The sequence below is a fragment of the Grammomys surdaster genome, unplaced genomic scaffold (genome assembly GCF_004785775.1).
Source record: "Grammomys surdaster isolate TR1022 unplaced genomic scaffold, NIH_TR_1.0 66, whole genome shotgun sequence".
Classification (NCBI taxonomy): Eukaryota; Metazoa; Chordata; class Mammalia; order Rodentia; family Muridae; genus Grammomys; species Grammomys surdaster.
In genome coordinates this window covers 4686159-4709054 of record NW_021604568.1, presented here as the reverse complement: position 1 = coordinate 4709054, position 22896 = coordinate 4686159, and the positions used below count along the sequence as shown (strand labels likewise).

The following is a 22896-nucleotide window of genomic DNA, read 5'->3' as shown; positions in this document are numbered from 1 at the left end:
TGAAGAGATGGCTCAGTGGTTAAGAATACTCGTTGTTCTTGCAAAGTCAAGGTTCCCCAGCACCCACATGGCTATTCACAAATGACTACCTCCAGTTCCAGGGTTATGTGATGCCATCTGGTCTCCTCGCACCAGGCACACACATGGTGCAGATATACATGCAGCCAAACACTCAGTTACATAAGATAAAAATAAGTAAAATACTTAAAAAAAAAAACCAACTTCCTAAGATATTTTTACAAAAGCAGCAAACTACCTAAGTAAAATAAATAGAGAATTGGGCAGTTAACAAGTAAAACAAAAACCAAACAGCTTTAATAACATGTCTGGGTTACTGAACTCTAACATGGGCATACAATTATTACCAGAACCTATACTCTGATCTGTTCATGCACGTTGAGATGTCACATGTAGAAAAAAAATCAAGTAAATAACTTTTTCCTGAAATTTCATTTTGTTCAGAGAACATACAAGCAGCAGGCTCCCGTTGTCTCTAAACACTCCTCCACCGAGACAGTACTCAGTGGGCAGCCTGAGCAATCCAAACCCACAGCTCATCCCCTTCTCTATTGTACATTTTACTGGTCACTTTAGAAGAGCAATGATCTTTACTGTTTACCTAGACTCCACCAGTACGTTGGGAGAACCTAAATGATTATGAGAAATATGAGTGACAGGTTATAGGAGAATACATGCATTTGTTTATAGAAAGTAAATGACATTAGGTAAATTAACTCCACCACTGAGTAAGGAAGAAATGCTAGCCTGCAAAGGGAAGACAAATGATGTCCTATTACTGGTAGTGGAGAGGTGCAAAAGAACTCAGAAGCAGCAAATAAAAACCAAGATATACTTATATCTTTTTACTAAATAGTAACACCATATCCCTTCCCTAAAGTATTAAACCTAATACTACTCTTCAATATATCCGAAAGGAAAAAATGGCTTTAGGTAAACCATGAAACTATACATGAACTCTGTAGAGGTAAAAATAATTGTTTCTTAAGTTCAAGCACACAGAAATGTCCAATACTTATGTGTGACTGATTAAAAAAAAATTACAACAGCTTCACAAACCTTTATCTGAAAGTTCTGGAACCAAACGTGTTAGAATTTTCAACTTATTGGATTTCCAAGAGGAAATAACTTGAATGTATTATGTACAGCGCCCAGCAGGATCTGGTGCTTCAACCTGTAGTCAAAATACTAGTATTTCTCCAGCAAAGCTTATCAACACTTCCACTCAGTAGAATAAAGACCACCCACAACCTTATAGTAGCTCTGGTCAACCTGGCTTGGCTGCAAAGTAAACTGTGGAAGAAAACTTAATAAAAACGTTTGCTTTTCACAGCTTTCTGACTTTCAGAATTAAGATAAAGGATTGTGAGTCTGTGCTACAATATTAAAGCATAAATTTACTTTTAAACGTCTGTGACCACTTCTTAAAATTAAAAATAAAAAAAGACAGTACCAAGTTCATAGATAATTTGAATATGTTTTATTGTCAGAGGATGTCATTTGATGAAATTCTCCATCATTACATAGCTCCCAGAAAATCTTTACCATATAAAAAAAAAGAAAGAAAAAGGAAAAAGGAAAAGAAAGGTCTGTTGGTGAAGGAGAAAGTCACTCAAAGAGAAAACAGGCGCATTCCAAAAATGTTTTTAGTATGAATGGTCGTGTACACTGTACTATTAAATAATTCGTGGGTTTTCCTTATCACATCTTACATAATTAAACTCTGTAGAAACCACCAGGACCAGAACGATCTAAATAGAGGCTTCGAGAAGGGAGGGCCCCAGGGCAAGCGCTCGAAAAGGAGAAAAACAACCTTCTATCTAAAGCGGGCTCTCTGCAGCCATCTAGGCTGGTGGTCACTAGACCAAAAGCAACACCCCAACTACAGAAAAGGAGACTCCAACACCCAGAAGCCCCCGCGCGAAGGTGGGGCGAGGGCTTGCAGGCCCCAGAACATCAAGGCCTGAGCTCGCTGAGGATGGCGGGAACTGAAGAGCAGCCGTCCGCAGTCCTCCCTTATACCCGTGCCCCCGCGACCCGGCCCCTTCTCAAGCCCTCTGCACGGTACCTGTCCCCAGGACTCTCTGTTCTTTTTCCTGCTGCAGCAGGGGCGGTACTACCGGGTCTCAGATGGCAGCGCGGGGGCGACGACCCCGGGGCTGGGGATGAGGGGAAACCTGGCCTAGCGGGCATGCAGCGCCTTGTCATGTCGGCGCCGCTGGCGACGGCGGCATGAGCTGTGGCTGGAGAAGCTGGGTGCGTGGTTGCCGTCTTGCTGCTGGGACTCGGGGAGGCTGTCGGTGCAGAGGTGGGCGGCACCCCCTACTCTCTTCATGGCGGTTCTCTCTTCGGAAGTGACTCCGGTGTGAGCGGGAAGGAACCTGAGGACCATCAGGGGGCGGGCCTTACTTGAGGTGCCGCGTCTCGATTGGCTGACCTCGGGGTCACTCTGGTGGTAGCGCAATAGAAAGCCTCGGTCTGCCAGGAGAGGGCGGGTTTTTTGGAAGGGGGAGGGGAGAATGAAAACTGCCCTCCCCAGGCCCGTCACGTGCGCCTGGGGCGCGCGCCTCCTCGTCGGGGCCGCGGCGGCCTTGGCGGGTGCGTGGGAGTGGGAAAGAAGAGGCTGTGGCGGGTGCTACGACAGCTGGCGACACCCGCCTGATCGAGAGCTAGAGTTGAGGTTTGCAGAAGTAAACCCGAGCCTGCAGCTGTCTGCAGTGGAGATGGCCAACACTTGTCACGATTGTGCTATTGAAATACACAGCTGCGCTAGTATTACATAGTCACTTTAGCATCTTAGGCCAAAATGTCATAATACTGTCACCATTTCCTCTCTGTTCCTTCTCTTATAATGTAATTTAACTGTTCTGTGAGGGATCTTCTATACTGTGATATAGTTGTTCCATTTTTTTTTAAGGGAGGGGTTGGGGAGTACTCAGTCATTGAATTAGACATTTTTATTATGTAAAAGCGTTTTTATCTGTAATAGGTTTCCCATGAAGTCCCTGCAAATAGACTTCTTTTCCATATCTGTAAAGGACTTATGCTTTGAAGGCCGTTAGGTTGGGTTTCTTTCTTTAAATTTTTATTTATTTATGTATATGAGTGCTCAATTTGCATGAATGCCTGAATGACCAGAGAGCAGCAGATCCCCTTATATATGGTTGTGAACCACCATGAGGCTGCTGGGAATTGAACTCAGGATCTCTGGGAGGGCAACTAGTGACCTTAACCACTGAGCTATCTCTCCAGTCCTAGACTGGTTGATTTTTTTTTTTTTTTCAGACTGAGAAACTGGTCAGAGTAATTTAAAACCTGACTTCCCATGTGTATAGAATGGGTATAGTAATTACTCACTTCTCTGGGTAACTTTAAGTAATAAAACCCAGCAATGTAAACGGGTTTAGATTCTCTCATGTAATTGGTACAAATACAAGATTCTCTTTCCTTTGGTCTTCAGATTTCCTGCAGTAACAGGCTAGATGCTTTAGGGAAGGCCTGAGATCCTAGCACTTGGGAGACTGAGGTCAGGAGATGGAGGCTGTGGCTGTGCTGATAGTTCAGGATGTAAAGGAACTTGCTTTCATGTCCCTGGACCACATGGCAAAAGGAGAGAACTGATTCCCTTCAGTGAGATACCCTATGACTTCTATAAGCAGTCTATCAGCATATACACACATGAAATGACTGTAATAAAAGACATGTTTTTTAAAGAGGGAGAGAGAGAGCAAGAGAGAGAGAGAGAGAGGGAGAAAGAAATAGATATTGAGTCCAGCCTTGACTTTGTAGCAAGATTCTGTCTCAAAGGAACTAAAAAAAGAAAAAAAACTCCCAGAGACAAAAAAAAAAAAAAATACAAAAAACAAAACCCTATCAATCTCAAAAATGTTCAGGCTCTAACTGAGAGGAATGTTCCCTCAGTTGGTTAGAGCAAATTCCTAAATGACACACAAAAAAATTGAACAGGTCTTCCAAATTATTGTACTGAGATTGAATTGCTTCTGTTGCTAAGCACACTAGGCTGACCTGAAATTCACCTCTTTTCTGTTCCCTGGTATCCCTCAAGAGGAAGAATTAATGAGAATAAACTGACCAATAGGCTGGCAGGTAGAAAGTAAAGAGTAAACACAGGTCTCTCCAGAACATGAAGCTATATACTAGGTAGTAACAATGTAAGAAAAAAAAAAAAACCCAAATCAAGGGCATCTTGTAACTTAGAATTTACTGTATTACTTTTATGTATTATTCCTTACATTTAAAAATAACAGTAAGTGCCAAAAATTGGTTGAATAATGACATACATATGTTTATGCCTTTTAATGTGCATTGTTCCCTATCCCTTTGTTGATTTAGTACTTTGTGTTGGCTATTTCTACGCTAGGAACTCCCAAACAGCCCTATAACAGAGCACATCCACAAAACCTCTAATCTGATTCGTTCCATTCCATGCTCAGTGCATAAAAAGAGGAATGAAAGCATAAAAACATGTCGTGCATGATCAATTAGTCACCTTCCCTGCATCATAGTATCTGAGTCTCCGCCTCCCAAGTATCACTTTTAGGTCTCTGCTCCCTGCTGCCAAACAATAGTTTCCACATTTTCTTAATCTGATCAGCAGATTGTGGAGTGAAGTGAGGCAAGAAATCCCTTGATCAATAAATGGAGATGGAGTCATAATGAAAGCACAATTTTTAAACATCTCTTCTTAACTGGGAAGTAGTTACCTAAATCCTCAGTAAACATCAAGGCTTCTCTTTGTTCAAGCTGCACAGGAGAAACATACAGATTTGGGTTGCAGGCTGATATACAGTGAACATACAGATGGCTGGAGCCTGAGACTCTCCTTTCCTTCAAAGAGAGTTGAACCTCTTGCTTTGTGTTTAGACTCACGAGTTCACTTTAAATGTATACATATACACTATGCACAAACATTTGTACTCTTAACCTATATTCAGTACTTCACTGAGGCTGGAATTCTGGGTCTCATCCATGTGAGGCAAGCACACACCACTAAGCTATTCCTAGCTTCTTGAGAGCTTTTGTTTTTTACTTCCTCCTTTACTTTCTATCGTCCTGGAAATAGGTGGCCAGGAAACTTAAGACTGTAAAAGCTGCCAGACAGAGAAAAACTGAGGTACTGACAAGGGACATGATGATAAACAACGGCAGCAAGACTAGATGAGAGAGCTAAAAACAAGTCCCTAGGCAGTGCTGGAAGAAGAATTTGTAAAAAGCTAGTTTGGTGAGATTTCTGAGCATGGGAAAAGGAAGCAAAGTCCCGGGACCCAGGAGCGGCTTTTTAGAAATGATTTACTTTATATGTGGGTATTCTGCCCACATGTTTGTCTGTGCATCACTTGCAAGGCTGTGCTTAATAGAGGCCAGAAGGCAGCACTGCTTCCCCTAGAACTGGAGTTACAGACAGTTGTCAGCCACCATGTGGGTCCTGGGAATTGAACTCTGGAAGAACGGCCAGTGCTCTGAACCACACCTCTAGCCCTGCCCACCCAGTGGCTTCTGTACTCAGTGTATTTTGAGCTACAGCTCAGCCCACAGGAAGCCAGCAGGCTCTGATGTTGGCGAGAGGGAATGGGAGAGATACCTAGGGAAACACTGTTGCATGAACAATGGAACGAGTTGGCTAAGGACAGGCAGGCTCAGGGTGGGAGTTCTGAAAAGCTTACTGTAGAAGGGATGCCAGAGACCTCAAACAGGGCAAGTGATCTCTCATAGTACCTCAGGACTCAGGCATTAAGAGAATGGAGACTATCAGTACATAACAAAGACTTTCTAGGAAGCTGGAAACATGGGACACAACTTCTGGCTTTTACAAGAAAGGCATATTTTTGTGTTGATATTGCTCTACTTGGAAATTAACACCCAGACTCTCAGAGGGTACTCTAGGGCAGGTCAAGAGACAAAGGCCCATGTGCTGAAGAGTGGATGGGGGTAGGAGTGTGTGGAGGGTGGTCTGAGAGGTGGGATAAGGAACAGACTCACAGAAACAGGAAATAATTAACTTGAAAACCTGACAGAGGAAAAACAGACCACAGAAGGGTCTGGAGAAGGGAAGGTGAGCTCACCATGGCTCGAGACTCAGTCAAAAGAAAGAAAGAAAGAAAGAAAGGAAGGAAGGAAGAAAGAAAGAAAGGAAGAAAGAAAGAAAGAAAGAAAGAAAGAAAGAAAGGAAGGAAGGAAGGAAGGAAGGAAGGAAGGAAGGAAGAAAGAAAGAAAGAAAGGAAGGAAGGAAGGAAGGAAGAAAGCGAGAAACCACCTTTGCAAACAGATGTTGAACACAGCGGGGCTGAGCAAATGTGCTGGAAAAGCACCAGTTTAGCTTCAGGGGCTACCTGGGAGATGACAAATTTAATATAATGCCAAGCGATCTAAACTTCCTAGGAACTGAATAGCAAAACTGTAAAACCTGAAGCCAAGGACCCGTACTTTGTCTTATTCCACCAAGGAATGTTTCAAAACCCAGGTATCAGAAGCATACTTGTGATTTTTGACATGTCTAGCAGTTTCTGCCATCCTTGAATTCACTAGATAGCCCATCTTCTCCACAATCCTCCTGCCTTTACCTCTTTAGAATGAGGATTGTGCGTCATCACAGCTATTATGATTTTAACATGTAACATACACAGTACACACACACACACACACACACACACACAGACATTGTTCTATAGGCTTTTTTTTATTATACATATACCTATGTTTTTGTGTACACATTGAGGAGGGAGGAGAAGAGTCTCAGTTTCTACAATGCTAGTCTATTTGTCCATCAAAAAAATGTAAAAGAAATTTTGGGGAGTAATTGGTTTTAGAGACTGCAGCCTGCAGGCAGGCATTTCTCACACATGCCTAGAGAACCATTAGAGGATTTTGAAACTGAGCTATGAGTCACAGACTACAGTAAAACAATAAGGACTGCTGGAGGATGGGGGCATAGAGAATACTGATGCAGTGCACATGGCATATGAGCTCAGAACTGATTGCCTTTCCTGAAGAACTGAACGCTAACTTGCTGACAGAGAAATCCCTGTATATTTCACTGAATATACTGGGAGACACTGATTCTGTCTTCTCGTTATTTTCTGTTGGTGTGTCTTTTTTTTTCCTCCCTGTACTATACTTTTTTTTTTGTCCTGTTCTAGACAGAGGGGAGGCTGATGTAACTTGTCTTGGGTCTTCAATAATCTAGTGACTGCAAGAAAGATATGGGCGAGAAGGGAGAATGACAGGCAGAAAGAGCTCTTATAGCCCCTGTTCAGACCGTCTTTTATGAAGAACTTGACTCCCCTGGAGCCTTTGGGGATAAAAATTCGATCTCAGTCTTTTACAATTCAAGGCACTAACTGTGATGTGTGCGTGTGTGTGTGTTTAGATTTATTTGTATGTGTATGGGTACTTTGCCTGTATGTATGATGTATGTCTGCAACACAAGTATGCAGAGGCCAGAAGAGACTTAGATCCCCTGGAATTGAAATTACAGATGGTTATGAGCTACTATGTAGATGCTAGAACTTAAACTCATGACCATGAGGGTTGGGATTATAGTCCTATATTACTTTATCAAGCCCTAAGTAATTTTTTTAAAGACATGGAACGATATTTAAAATTCAAGGGAATTCCATATAAAGGTGTAGATTTTGTTTTGTGTAGCACAATCAAGGTTCTTACACTCATCCCTGCAGGGACTAGGTAGGTAATGACATTTTCTGGGCAGATGCCTTTAATCTCAGCGCTGCAGAGGTAGAAGCAGGCAGAACTTTGTAAGTTTGAGGCCACCTTGCTCTACAGAGTGAGTTCCAGGACAGCTAGAATTACACAGTGAAACTGTCTCAAAATTTTTTTTATCAAAAAAATAAATAAATAAAAGGAGTTAAAAGAAAATCAAATCAAATCTATTTTCCTACCTCTTTTAGGAACATGGAGTCCCAGAATATTCCTTAACACTAGTGATGCCCACACCAAGCAGTCATTGGCCCTGTTGTGGGTCAGATCCTGTTCTAAGCAGTTTCTGGATTCTGACCCATTTAATCACCACATTCCTACAAATTAGAAAAGGTGTCCTTTTCCAGTGTCCCTATCAGCGAGATGATGAATGGTAGCTGGTATTCCGCCTCGGAGTGGAAGGAGGTGGGACGGGGGCATTGGAGGGCACATTCCTAACTAAATGAGGGCGGTGTCTCCAGAGCGTAATTTCCACATGGGAATGCGGGTCTGTTGTCTCTCCTCTTAGCACCAAACCCTGGGGAACTGTGAGTGAGACATGACAGACATGCTTTCAAAGCAGGCAATTAGCATTGATTTCATATATACCCCAATACTTGTTTATTTCTCTGAGATCATGTTCAGCCTCCCACATATACCTCACTGTTTAGCCCAGTCCAAAAGAAGAAGAAATAATGAGTGTTTTTGGTTCCTAGAGGAATGCTCTGGAGAGTAGGCAAGATTCTTACTCAAGAATTTCTTTTCTTTTTTCTTTTTTTTTTTTTAAGACAAGGTCTCATGTATCCCAGGCTGCCCTTGAACTCCTATGTAAACAAAGGTGACATGCATCCCCACACCAGGTTTGTACTTGGAATCCATAGGGTTTTCTATGCTAGGCAAGCATTCTACTAACTGACTACATCCCCATCCCCAAGAGCTCTTATTTAAAGAAAGTACCACGTGCACCATTCCCTATGGTCATCTACAAGGACCACTGACCACTATCCATCAAAAATATAAACTGTTCGTGTTCTCTGACCCGTGTTACATACAGATAGACTGGAACATTCATAGCGATGAATGTATGAAGGCATGTCTTGACGTATTATCAGTAGCAAAACATTGAAAGGAAACTGACTCGTTAAACAAATGACGATAGAGCTACACAGCACACTACCAGGCAGCGGGTTACATGCACAGGATGTGTGCGGTTAACATGTACATGACTGCCTAGCCTTCCTTTCTCAGTCTTAGCCTTATTGTGTTGCCTGTCAGCAAGTCTTACTGATTTGGCACCTCAGGTACCTTTATAAACCCCTCTTGTTCTTTACAAATGTAAAATCTATAGATACACACAAAGAATAATATAAGTACACATCCGTTAGTTTTCATTCCCAACTGTTCGTCGTTTCTCTAGCTCCTTCTTTTCTGGTCCCTTTATTTGTTTGTTTGTTTTTAAACTCCCACCCCCTTTGAATTCCCCTCTTTCCCACTATTGTGGCTTTGACATCAATAGAAAGACTCTCATGCTTATTTAGTCAACAAGAAGGTTACTTTCTGTACGTCTTAAAAATATGCACATGTACATTTTAATTATATGTCAATAGTCTGTGTTTTTATTTGCCCACGACAGACCATGCTGCTGTGGACATGTCTGTTCACATGTCTTTCTGTCTATGTACAAGAACCTCTATGAGTTGTATAAACAGAAGGGAAATTACTAGACTATGGTGGGATAGTTGTATTGCAAGTTTACTATATGCTTCCATACTGGTTGCTGTAAATGGCTGAGTTAATTTACTGTTCAGAGACATATCAGAGTATCACTTTTCCAAGTGTAGCCACCAGTATTTCATTGTTTTATTTTACATTAGTTATTTGGTTTAATATCTATTTATACATTGGGGGGACAACTTTAATGTTTTTTGTAATTACATATTTCTATGTTTTGCCCATGTTCTTTTAAATGGTTTATATTTTAATTTGCTTTAGAAGAATCCATATTTTGAATACTCAAAAATCCTGTCTCTTGTCTGCACCTGACTGGTCAACCAGTCCTGAGTTTCCTGTAACAGCTTCCACGGTGGTCTCCTTGACTCTTGCTTTGCTTTCATCTACTTTCCACATTGAAGCCTCCACTCTCTCTGATAAACCACGCTGACCATGCCATTCATGTACAAGACCTCATCACATACCTCCATCATGCTCAAGAAAACAAAATGAAATGTCATACAAGACATGACTCTCCCCTACCTCCCTGTCAACTTTTAAGATTTGCCATGCCAGATCTGACACCATGTGATCCCTCGCTATCTTCTGTGTAGACCATCCTTCTTCCCGGTGCTCCCTAGGCTGAGCCGGCCACAGGAACACCTTTGAGCATGTCACCCTCACCCTTGCTCCTGGGCTTTTGTACAAGCCATTTGTGCTACAGCTTGTCCTGTCCCTAAGGAGGCCTGGTTGATCCTTGCTCAAGCCCTACAAGTACTGCGTTCACTGTGCTGTCTGTGACCTTACACTGAAAGAGTTTCTCTACACTAAAGCTTCAGGCAGACGGGACTCTGATTGTCTCAAGAGGCAGAATGGCAGGGTGTCTAGGAGTGTACACTCTGAAGCCAGCTCCCTGGGTTGGAAACACCTTTTTTACTCTGGAAGTCACTTAACCCCTCCATGCCCCAGAGTTCTCACTTGTGAAATGGACATAGCAGTAGTGCCAGTTTCATTGGTTTGTATTAATTGAGTTAATATATATAAAGGGCTCATAATAGCGCCTGGCAGCATCTAGTAAGTACTCAATAAATCTTCATTCGGATGATCACTGTTATTAACTAGTTACTAATAGCTATCATTTATTTATATCATTATGGATGACACTTGGCAGGAAGATGTACCCAAGGCAGAAGCTGTGCTAGTCTAGAAAACACCTGGACCTCCCCAGCTGAAGGTCCAGGAGTCACCCAGGAATCACTTACTCTTGGCTGGGGTTCCTGACAGTGATGATTTTGTTGCTTGCCTATGTCCCTTGACCCTCCATCCCAGTCACTTAGCTTTCTATCCGGAACAGCTAGAGGTACAGGAAAACACACTGTATCAAAGGAGCCTGGGAACATTCTTTGTGTTTGAAAATCCCTGTTCAGCCATTCTGAACTGTTCGCACCCCAGTCTTTTCCATCCCACTCACTAAGTCTGCCTTCACCCTTGAAGCAGCAGGCTTCAAATCTGAGCTCTCGAGTGGTGGCAAGTTCCAAGCATCTGGGGTAATGTTCCTCCAAAATCCAGTTTCCCATGTCGGAGGCTCACATGTTCCTTACCATAATGTTCTCTTTCAGAACTCTTCCAAGCACAAGATTTTGACTTTGTGTTCTTATGACCTGGCAGAAAGTAGCCTTCTGAGCTGCCAGGAGCAGAAAAATTAGCTTGATGTTTGCGTGGTAGAGCAGAGCCAAAAAGTGCTATGCCTGATTTTCTAGAGGCCCTGGCTGCTGGCTTAAATCACAACAAACACTTAGACACGGACAGGTGTGAAAGTCAAGGGATCAGCCTGGGGGATTCTGAGCTGCTCTGGTTCAGCAGAGCAAATGGGGAAGCAACAGGTGTCCGCAGATGGACTGACCCTTGGGATACTTGTACCAACAGCTCACTTTGAGACTGAATTCTCATGAAACTTGCCCCTTTGTGACACCCTCCCCAACCTGGTTTTTCCTGGGGGGGGGGGGTGTTCCAGAAATTCTTCATCCTGAGGACTTTACCTCTGCCAGCCTTGGTCTCAGATACTTGGAGGTTAGGTGTGAGCTGTCTATAGGTCATAGAACACTGCAGCCATCTAGTTGGGCAGTAATTAGGAGGGACTTGTTGACTTGAGCACAGGGTTAGAGCCAACAGAACTGACAGGAAGGACATAGGCCCTCCCTTGAATGGAGATCCCACATCTGGGGTGCTCAGTCACTGAGATTTCTCTGAAAATACAGTACTCTCCTGCTTGACAAGCAGGCATATTATGGGAGGAAGAATTAATCTGATCTCCCCAGTATTGGGGGTTGAAATTGGGTTGGTGTACTCTGTAAAGTAGGTATTCCCCTTATTCTTGCCCAAGGTGGACAGGAACCAGAGCCTACTAGGTAAATCATACTTTATGAGTTTTGCTGTTCCTGCTTACATTGTGGAGTGACAGCAAAGACCACTTAAAACTGAGACGTCCCTCCCGTTTCCTCCCCTGTATTGATCACCAGGCAGGAGAGCTTAGGGACAGAAGGTTGCTCTTTAGTGAGGCTTAGAGGCAGACAACTTGGAAGGGCAAATGACATCACTAAAGGGAAGGAATTGGGTTGGATACCTTGGTCTACAGCAGAGTGAAAGAAGAAAGGTTTGGCTGAGGATCACTGTAGGAGACAGCTGACGAGAGGAGGTGCGCAGCTATGGAGTTCTATGCGAAGGAAAGCTGCCTATAGCAGTAGTACTCATAACTGCCGACTGGAAATAATTCAAGTGTCCATCAAAGGATGATAATTAAGTACCTCACAGAACAACTTTATCCAGTCATGCAACCATTAAAAACACTGGAGAAGATACAAATGTGTTGATACAAATAGATACCTTGAGAAAAAGGGGAAAAGCATAGTGTACCAAAGTATGCATGCAGTGAATTCCCTTCTATGTTGTATATTATCTTTTTAAGATCAGGCATGTAATATTTACTAACATATTCTATATGTCCATAGGTGATGTCTACAAGGAAGTAAAGTAATGTCTTTGACTGACAGAGGTGGTACAGCCTGCTGAACTCAGGGTGAATTGAGACCAGTAAAAGTGGGAATGCATTTCGTAAGTCACAGTCCACTGTAGAGTGCTGCTTGTGCCTCCTGACTGATGAGGAGCTGCAGCTCACAGCCCGTGCCCAGCTCCTGCCAGAGAGTATCGTGTAGCGTATTGCTAGGCCAGGAAAAGATCAAAGTCCCAATGAACACTGAATGTGTGTTGCTTTGACAGTGTCATAAAGTCTAAAACCATTAAGTAGAGCCAGCATAATAAGTCATAGGCTGTTTGCACACAACATAGTTGACAGTACCCCCACCTTGCCCTGACTGGGCTGAAAGAGAGGTATCAGGGAATTGTTACTTTCAACTTTGTAGTGTTTATATGGCTTGGAAATTTTTTTTTAATGAGCACAGGTATTATATCTGTATGTGTGTCTGTGTGCCATATAAACGCCCAGTGTCCAAGAAAGCCAGAAAAGGACTTTAGTGTCTCTGGAACTGGCTGTGAGCCAACTATGTGTGAGTGAGGAATCGAACCTGGGTCAGCTAGAAGAACAATGCATTAGAGTTCTCTAGAGTCACAGAACTTATAGAATGTCTCTATATATTAAGGGAATTTATTACAATGGGAAGCTGTGAAGGGGAAGTTCAAGAATCTAGTAGTTGCTCAGTCCCATGAGGCTAGTTGTTTGAGCTGGTCTTCTGTAGACGTAGGTTCCAACAGATGTGCTGGCAAGTAAGTGCAAGCAGTTGCAGAAGAGTGAATCTTCCTTCTTCTAATGTCCCTATGTAAGCCTCCAGTAGAAGGTGTGGCCCAGTTAAAGGTGTGTACCACACCTGGATCTGGGACTGGCTTTGTCCCAGGCTGACTTTGAACACAGAGATGTGTGTGCTTGCCTCAGTCTCTGGGGATTAAAGACGTGTACTACCTTACCAGGGCCTACTTAAGCTTTTCATGGTCGCTATGCCTCAAGATCTCCATAACAAGATCCAGGTCAGAAGCCTGTGTCTTCCAGCCTCAAGGTCTGGATCACAGATGTGCCCTCCATTTCTGGATTGTACTTTATTCCGGATGTAGTCAAGTTGACAACCAGGAACAGCCACCACAAGCAGCAGGTGCTCTTAACCACTGTGCCGACTCTCCAGCCCCTTGGATTGACAAATATCAACAACATTTTTACTGTTGAAGAAAATTCTGTTTTAAAAAGGCTTTGATGATTTCAGAATGGTGAATTTCAGGATGTCCAATATAGTGGGCTATCCATATTAGTGGATTCAATTGTATGAAGTTGGAACTGGAGAGATGGCTCTGAGGTTACAAGCACAGGCTGCTCTTCTGTCATCCTTCAAACTCAAAACCGGCTGAACTCCATTTCTAGGGGACCCAGAATACTCTCTGGCCTCTTTGTACATCAGTTATGCATACAGTACACATACTTATATGAAGACAAAACACTTTACACACATCAGATAAAAATAAATAACAATTTAAATTCTATAAGGATTGAAAATATTTGAGGAAAAAGAAACCTTTGTTCTGAATGTCTGCAGACTTTTGTCATTTTCTACACGATATTACAACTGATTACATAGCATCTACGTTGTATTAGGTATTACAAATAATCTAGAAGTGACCTAAAGTGTTATGTGCAAATGATACAAGAGACTTGAACAACTTTAGGTGTGGTTTCTGAGGGGATCCAGAGAAACCACTCACCTTGAAATCTTTTCTCCCATTCCTTCCTTCCTTCCTCCTTCCCTCTCACTTTCCCCCTCTCTCCCTGATTGATCTATTGTCTGTCTGTATCTATCTATCTATCTATCTTCTATCTATCTATCTATCTATCTATCTATCTATCTATCTATCTATCATCTATCTATCTATCTATCTATCTATCTATCTATCTATATCTATCATCTATCTATCTATCTTCTATCTATCTATCTCTATCTATCTATCATCTATCTATCTATCTATCTATCTATCTATCTATCATCTGTCTATCTATCTATCATCCATCTATCTCCTCTCTGCAGTGCTGAGGATGGAACCCTGGGCTTCACATATACTAGCTGAATGAATGTTCTCCTCCTGAGCTACTACCCTAGCTCTAGATGTTAACCATAGCTAGGAATGTGGACTTTACTCTTTTGATTTCTTCCCTCACTAAGAATGGTAGACAAAGTTCCAGTGTTAATTTACATTTTTTCAAGCACATGTAGACTATTTGCAAAAAAAATAAAAAATAAAAATAGCAAGATTCAGAGAGAACCCAAAGATGATACCATGAAAACAATGCTCTGTCTATTCTATAATGTAAAAGATTTAGTAATTAAACAAATGTATCACATGAAGTAATAGTTAAAATAACGTGAGTATAAATACATTTTTAACAGAGGTAACAAAGGAAAAACTTGTACTGGTAAATTTTCTCTGTTCCTGTTTTTTTTTTTTTTTAAAACCTTCACTTATAATTCCGATGGCAGAACTCATTGCTCCTGTGTTAAGATATCTCTGATACCTCTGAAGAAATAAGGAAGAAGTCAATTTATATCTCACCTCTTTCTGTGAAGGATTGAAGGCAGTTCGCTTGCTTGTGAGTGCAATTCAGAATCTGAAGAAATCCTCCTCACCCGTGGTTGTAATGCACACATTTACTAAAGCATAAAAATTCCCCCAGGATCCTAATGCGTGCCTACAGGCTCTGACATCTAAAGAATCCTGTTTTTCTCTAGAGAGGTTCCACACCTGCCAGTCATAATAATGCATAGATATTGACAGGGACAGATGTCCAAGATATCTTATGTGAAGGGGGGGAAACAAGAAAAAAGAACCCAAACCCAGGAACCACAGCCAACTCTGAGGTAATGTATATTGTGTGCATTGGTAAATTATCCACTTTTCATATACTTTAGGCACCAAGAAAGGTGGGAGGAGCCACAACTTTTGCTGTTACTTATTTGTGATGCTGGAGATAAACCCAGGCCTTCTACCAGACAGACAGGCTACCATTTGGAGGAAGAACAACAATCGTTTTGAGAGAATGCATCTTCTAAGAGAGCACCGAGGTCACCATTAGAGGAAAGTGGAAATTTGAGCACTTTGCTTGTTTATTGTTTAGAATTTTTAAAAAGATGTATTTCTTTTTATTTTATAGTTAAGGGTACTTTGCCTATGTACCACATACATGCAGTGTCAGTGAAGTCCAAAGGAACATGTCATATCCCCTGGAACTGGAGTTACTGAGCCACCATTTGGGCCTGAGTCCTCTGGAAGAGCAGTCAGTGCTCTTAACCTCGGAGCCACCTCTCCAGCCCCGCTTAGCATCTTTAATGTGTACATACTTGAGATGAGAGAGCACAGTTAACTGCAGGCATGTGACTGCTTACACTCCACAATAGTGGCTCGCACAGCCTTCCGAATGCTGCAACCTGTAAAGACAATTCCTCATGTTTTCGTGACTTCCAGCCATAAAATTTTTCCATTGCTACTTTATAACTGTAATTTTGTTGATGTTATGAATCATACTGTAAATATCTGTGTTATCCGACAGTCTTAGGTGACCCCTGTGAAAGGGTTATTAACCCCTAAAGGGGGTGCAACTCACAGGTTGAGGACCACTGCTCTAAGTGGTCAGAGTTCTATAAGAATTTTGTAACAAAAAAAAAAAAGAATTTTGTAAAAATTTACAGTTTACAAATGTGTGCATATAAATGTGTCCGTCTCTACAGAGAAAGCAGTCTGGAAGCAGGGACTCGAAGGTCGCTGTAGTTATGCCTTTGAGGGCTGGGAGATCCACTGTTTCTTTGCCTATTTCTCTGACTTTTGATATGTTTACAGTGAGCATTTGTAGCCAGGAACACTGAAGATTAAAATCAAAATGAATTGCCAGCAGTGGGTAGTTAGGCCTTGTCCAGGAATAGCTGACTCCACGGTGAGGTTTCATGTGTGGCTTCAAGTGCAGGGATGGCATCTTTTCCTCACACTGTCTCCCCAGCCACCTCTGACCTCTGACCTCACTGTTGCCCCACCCCCACCCTCAGCCCAGCCCATCTGGGTTCAGTTGCCATTCTGATTATTAAGACTCTAAACTTAAAAAAAAAAAAAAAGTCTATAGTTGCAACTACTCAGGAAACAGAGGCAGGAGGATTGCTTGGCATGCCAAGCACTGTAGAGACCCCCCATCTCAAAAGAAGACAAAGAAAGGAAAGTGGAAAGGAAGAACATACATTTTCCATTTTTCTTTTTCAGCTTACTGATCCCCTGGAATTGTCATTGCTTTGGACCTCTAATGAAACTGTGTCTTCTGTAAACAATCCTTCTGCCAGGCAGAGGTGATGCACACCTTAAATTTCAGCACTTGGGAAGCAGAGGCAGGAAGATTTCTTGAGTTCGAAGCTAACCTGGGCTACAGAGTTCTAGGACAACCAAGGCTACACAGGGAAACCCTGTCTCTGGGGGAAAAAAAAAAACACAGCAACCATCCTTCTGGATTTTTTTTTTTTAGAGCAATTTAGTACTTTAAATAAATACCTGAAGACGCTAAATAAATAAATGTAAAATTTGGATATAATCAATGTAACACAGAGAGTTAAGGAAAAAAAAAAGCTGGGAGCTAGAGAGATGGCTCAGTGGTTAAGATCACTGGCTGCTCTTCCAGAGATTCTGAGTTCAATTCCCAGCAACCACATGGCTCACAGCCATCTGTAATGGGATCTGATGTGTCTGAAGACAGCAACAATGTACTCACATACATAAAATAAATCTTAAAAATTAAAAATAAAAAAAGCTGAGTCTGACTCATGAGTTTGTCTCCATAACTCAATGACCTGAATTTAATCCCCAGAACCCATGTAAAATGCTGCCTCATGGTAAGCATCTGCAATCCTATACTCCCACAGCGAGACGGATGGCGGAGACAGGAAAATTGCCTGGAAGTCCAGGTAGTCTAAAGTACATTGTGCAGTAGCAGAAATGAGAGACCCTGCCTCAACAAGGTGGAAGGCGAGAACCAGGAAAGCTGTCCTCTGACTTCTACAGACATACTGTGTGTGGCGTGTGCATCCCACAAAGCCCAAACACAGTGCCATGATTAAGTTTGAAGTAACACCAGGCACTGTAGTACTTGCTTCTAATCCCAGCATTCTTGAAGCAGAGGCAAGAGAATTAGAAGTTCAAGGCCAGCCCTGACTACATCTTAAGTGTGAGGTTAGCCTGAGCTATATGAAACTCTGTCTCAAAAACAAAAAAGGGACTAGAGAGACGAATCAGCAGTAAGACCCTCTTTCAATTCCTAGAACCCATATGGCATAGCCATCTGTAACTCCAGTTTCAGGTGACCCAACACCCTTTTTTGCCTACATGGGCACTGCATGCATGTGGGACATACATACAAGGAAAACAGCCATATACATAAAAGAAAAATAAGTCTTAAGACAGCCCAGTATAGTGGCACAGGCCTTTAATCCCAGCACTAGGGAGGCAGAGGCAGGTTGATTTATGTGAGTTTGAGGCCAGCCTGGTCTACATAAGAAGTTCAAGACCAGCTACAGGATGAGGCCATGTCTCAAAAATAGGCTAAACAAAAACAATGAACAAATTAAAAATAAACAAACAAAAATTTGGAGGTAGGCCAAGGGTGCTCACCGGTTCTGTGACTGAAAACTAAGCCCCTGCAGTGAGGTAGCTCCGACTAACAGTAAGGAGACTACAGTTTTTAGGTGGTGGAGTTATCAAGTGGCAGGAGGAATTTTAACCAGCTGAGAGGCATCTCTGGGTGGAGCATTCATCAGGGGCTGGGACTTCCCGGAGAAAGGCTGCTGGGGCCAGCTGGGATTTACAGGGATTTAGCTAATAACCCCTGGCTAGGAGACACAGATTGCTGTCTGCCTTTTTTTTTTTTCCCCTTGTGCTATCTCAAGACAAAACTCCAGTGAAAGAGAAGCTTAGAAGAGCTGAACCCCCTTGAAGTAATAGATCTTCCTCTAGGCCACCCAAGGAGAGAGAAAATGGGGGGGAACATGGGGCTCTGGGACAGATGGGTAGTACCCACAGAAGCCTTCCAGGAGCCATGCTGAAAAGGAAGAGCCAGTCCCCAGGACCAAGCCTTGTATCACCTGGAAAATTCTTTACTCAATGTGGCTTCTGTTTCTGTTCTTCACAATTTCTACCCCTGTTTCCATGGTGATTAGCAGTAAATCAGTTACCAGTAAAACAGTAAAAGCTGAAAGATATCTTTAGGGGCAGGCAGGGTACAGGGAGCTAAAGAGGCCTGCGAGGTCATTCTTTCATGAGAAGAAAGTGGACTGGACCCAAAGCTGTTTTCTGGAAGTGGGGGTGTCTGTCCTGGTATCGAGCTTGGGGCGAAGAGGGCTTGAGGAGGATCAGTGTGCTTAGTTTTTGTAAAATGTCCACCTTTATTTTATTTGTCCCCATATTGTGTTTAGTTCACACCAAATTACAGATAATACATTTCCTTGTATTTGCTTTTACCTTCTAGCTGAACCAAAGAACGGAACCATGTCTCACATGTTCCTATATTCCGAAGTGCCTGCTATTCACAGGCTGATAAGGAACCGGGCAGATATAAGAGGCTCAGTATAGTTAATTTCCTTCTTTCTTAGCTGACAATATTTCATTTATTTATTTATTTACTTACTTATTTATTTTTATTTTTTTGAGACAGGGTTTCTCTGTGTAGCCCTGGCTGTCCTGGAACTCATTCTGTAGACCAGGCCGGCCTCGAACTCAGAAATCTGCCTGCCTCTGCCTCTCAAGTGCTGGGATTAAAGGCATGCACCACCACTGGCTGGCAACAATATTTCTATATAAAACAAGTATGGTGGTTCATGCCTTAAATCCCAGCATCCCAGAGGCAGAGGCAGGCAGATCTTCGTGATGGTCTATATTGAGGGCTGTATAGTGAGACTTCTAAAAAAATTTTTAATGTATATACCTGGATAATACTTTGGCCTTCTTGTTTAACTTTTCTCTTAGCCCTCCTCAATTCATATAAGTATGTGCAAATAGAATATGCACACAAATACAAATATTATCAATATATTTTTATGCTTTTTTCACTCAACAGATCCCTTGAAAATTCACTAGGAAGACTTCTGAAAGACTATTTCCTTCTTCCCAGTGCCTGAGCAACAGATATGCAGGTAGAATTTGTCCACAGGACGTGTGCGTCGGAGCCTTGGTACACTCTAGGACTGGGTGTCATCTCTATGCTCAACATGTTTGTTTGTTTGTTTTTCAAGGACACAGGGCATGATGGGAGGAGTTACACCATAGACATCTCTAAATGTTAAAGATTGCCTTTTGGGGCTGCAGAGGTGGTGCCACAGTTAAGACCTCGTACTTCTTTCCCTCAGCTCCCAGCATCCACATGGCAGCTCATAACCATCTGCACCCCAGTTCCAGGGCATCTGACACTCACTTCTAGCTTCTGTGGGTGCAGTGTACACACAGTACACAAACATTCAGGCAGGCAAAACACCCATAGATCAAAAGTAATAAATCTTTAAAGGGGACTTTCTTCTAACTTTAATTATAGATTACATAGTCCGTATTAGTGTTCGATTCCCCTGGTTGTGAGAAAGTGACTCAAACAAGTAACGCTGATTGTGTGTGTGTGTGTCTGCATGTGCATATGTGCATATGTACATACATATACTTACATACCAGCATTGTCATTTCTAGGTACCTAAGAGTGGGACTGATGGATCAAAAGGATACATATTTTCAATTTCTGAAGTTGTTGCCAGTTTACAAAGGATTATAGAAGTGTCCATGTCTACTATCGGTGTGAGAACTGTGTGTCCTTCTTTCTGGCAGTGGAAACCACCCTCAGTTTAATTTCAGTCTGAAACAGATGAAATAGTATCTCTTTGATTTGCATTAATCATTGTGAGCTCCTCCTCCTGTGCACGCTGACCCCTCCTCCACCCACCCTGCCCCGCCCCAATGCTCTTTCAGGATGTGCCTGCTACTGCTGCCGCCAGGTGCTCCTTTTTCAGTTGGGTTGTTTGTCTGTTTGCCTTTTGTCTACTTATAAAACTTCCTTCGTTATTGCTTTTAATTATCCATCCCTCCTTACAAGATTGTCATTCATCTGTCCAGAACATTATTTTATTTTACTTTATGTGTATAGATGTTTTGCCTGTCTGTCTGTCTGTGAATCGTGTGCGTGCGGTTACCCACAGAAGTCAGAAGTCAGAGCCAGAAGGTTATCAGTTGTCTTGGAAGTGGAGTTACAGATGGTGGTGAGCCACCATGTGGATGCTGGGAACAAACCCTGGTCCTCTGGAAGAGCAGCCAGGGCTCTAACCACTGAGCAGTCTCTCCAGCCCCTTGTCTGTTGTTTTTTATTCTTTTACTATACAAAACTTAAAGAAAAATGTTGCAAGGTAAAATATGTCTATTTTTTAAATAGCCTCTGGGTTTCCCGTCTGGGTTTATTAAGTACCCCTCCCTGTCTCTGTATCGAGCTTGAAGCTTCCTAAAGTTTTAAGATTGTTATTGTCTTATTTTTTCACATTTGTCTTTAATCTGTACAGAGTTCATACTTGTGAGTAGTATAAAATTGGAATCCAGTTTTATTTTCTTCTCGATGGAAGTTGACTTGGTACCATTTATTAAATAATCCATTCTTTTTCATGGAATTGAAATACCAACTTTGTCGTATAGTAAATTCTCATATGTACACTTGGTCTATTTCTGGGCTCTCTATTTTATTCCACAGATCCATTTATCTATTCCCATGCCAATACCAAATTGATTTAATTACAGAGGTTTTATAGTTCAGTCTGATGTCTGGGAAGACATGTCTCACTCTTCTCTTTTTTTCTTCACATTTTTATTTGCCTTTCTCAAGCATTTATTCTGCTATGTAGCTTTGAGATCATTTACTTCATTTTCCCCTCCAAATAAAAATCTTCTTGTTATCCAATTAAAATCACATCAAATATATACATTAATTCTGGTAAAATTGATTTTTCTATCAGTATTCTTTTATTCTTTTATTATTTCCAAAGATATTTGCTGACTACTTACTTCCTGATATATATATATATATCCACATGTATATGTATATATATATTCATATTCATTCAGTAGGAATGAGTGCTGACATCCACCATAAGATAGTACAAGAACGTTCATAGCAGCTTTATGCAATAAACAAAACCACTACTATCCCAACAGAAGCAGAGGTAAATCGTGCTATATTTATTGTACTGTGAGATAGCACTCAACCATGGGAAGGAATGAACTTTGGATACCTGCAGCCACATAAACGAGTCTCACAGGTAGGCTGGGCACAGCAAGGTAGATAGAAGAGTAGTTAGTAACTGCCCATATACGATTTCAAAGTCAGGCCTGCTATATGTAGGGTAGAATAGTTCCTAATTTGGCGAGGTGAATACATATTGGCCACAAGGGGACAAGGGCCCCTTCTAGAATGGCCTATGCTATGTTTTTCTCCTGGCCAGGGATTGTATGAATTCACATACTTATTTTTTAACTCTTATACTTGAGAACTTTGGTTTTATTGTTCTAAGCAGTATTTCAATCAAGATAAATAGGGATTTCTCTCCCTCCCGCGTGCTGAGGATGATAGCGGTCTGTGTAGTCTCTGCCTTCTTCTTTCCCTTTCTCTGAAAAAAAAAAAAAACAAAAAAGATTTTCTAGTGCTTTCTAGACTGGGCTTTTGCAGTCTTGAAACTTCTGCAGCTGTTAATCACATGGTGATCTTCTAGCCCCTCCCCCTTAATAAATATATTAAAAAGCATCTCTGGGTGGGCTGCCTTGTAGAGAAGCATCAGACTTGGGCCAGCCATCTTAGACTCCCACTCCCCAACTGGTCAATAAGAAAGTATGGGTTTCTCTGCCTTACCCCCAAAAGAGTTATAAAAGTTCAGTAAGTGCCTGGAAAGCAGGCAAGACTCCGCAATGCAATCTGGATCACCCATTACCAATTTGCTTTGCTCACCCACCGTAGTGGCTGGGCCTTATGCTTCCTAGGGGAAAATGAGCAGTTTGAATGCCTGCTCCCTCCTTCTCCTTCTCCCATCTCATCCACTCTCCTTTGTTCTCCATCAGTGTGTTCCCTATTGGGGGGGGGTGCTCTATATTTGTGGCTCTTTGGGGAGAAAACTTGGAGCCCAACTTGGGGTCTCACATGTAACCCCAACCAAGACTGCAAGCGCTGAGATGTTGCCTGCAGCCGTTATAAAATGCTGCTTGCCATGTGGCGCTGGCTGAGTTGCAGTTATTTCCTGCCATTTTGTATTTCGGATCTCTGGGGTAGTGAGTGACTCGCGATTTCCAGTTCAATGTGAGGACATGTCCCACCGAGTTGACGGCCTGATGCTCCTGGAGGACATTCCTAACCCACCACTCACC

General features: G+C 42.2%; 1 protein-coding gene across 2 annotated transcripts in view; it reads right to left on the bottom strand.

Annotated features, from left to right (window-relative positions):
* The window catches only part of Slf2 (SMC5-SMC6 complex localization factor 2), a 58259-nt gene extending 55841 nt beyond the window's left edge, over window positions 1-2418 (bottom strand). Inside the window, exon 1 of one of the 2 annotated variants that reach the window (XM_028773300.1) lies at window positions 2087-2418. In XM_028773300.1, coding sequence (XP_028629133.1) covers window positions 2087-2226 — 140 coding nt within the window. In that variant the 5' untranslated portion in view covers window positions 2227-2418. The remainder of the gene's footprint in view (window positions 1-2086) is intronic. The other variant, XM_028773304.1, reaches the window with a different exon arrangement.
* Between the last annotated feature and the right edge of the window lie 20478 nt (window positions 2419-22896).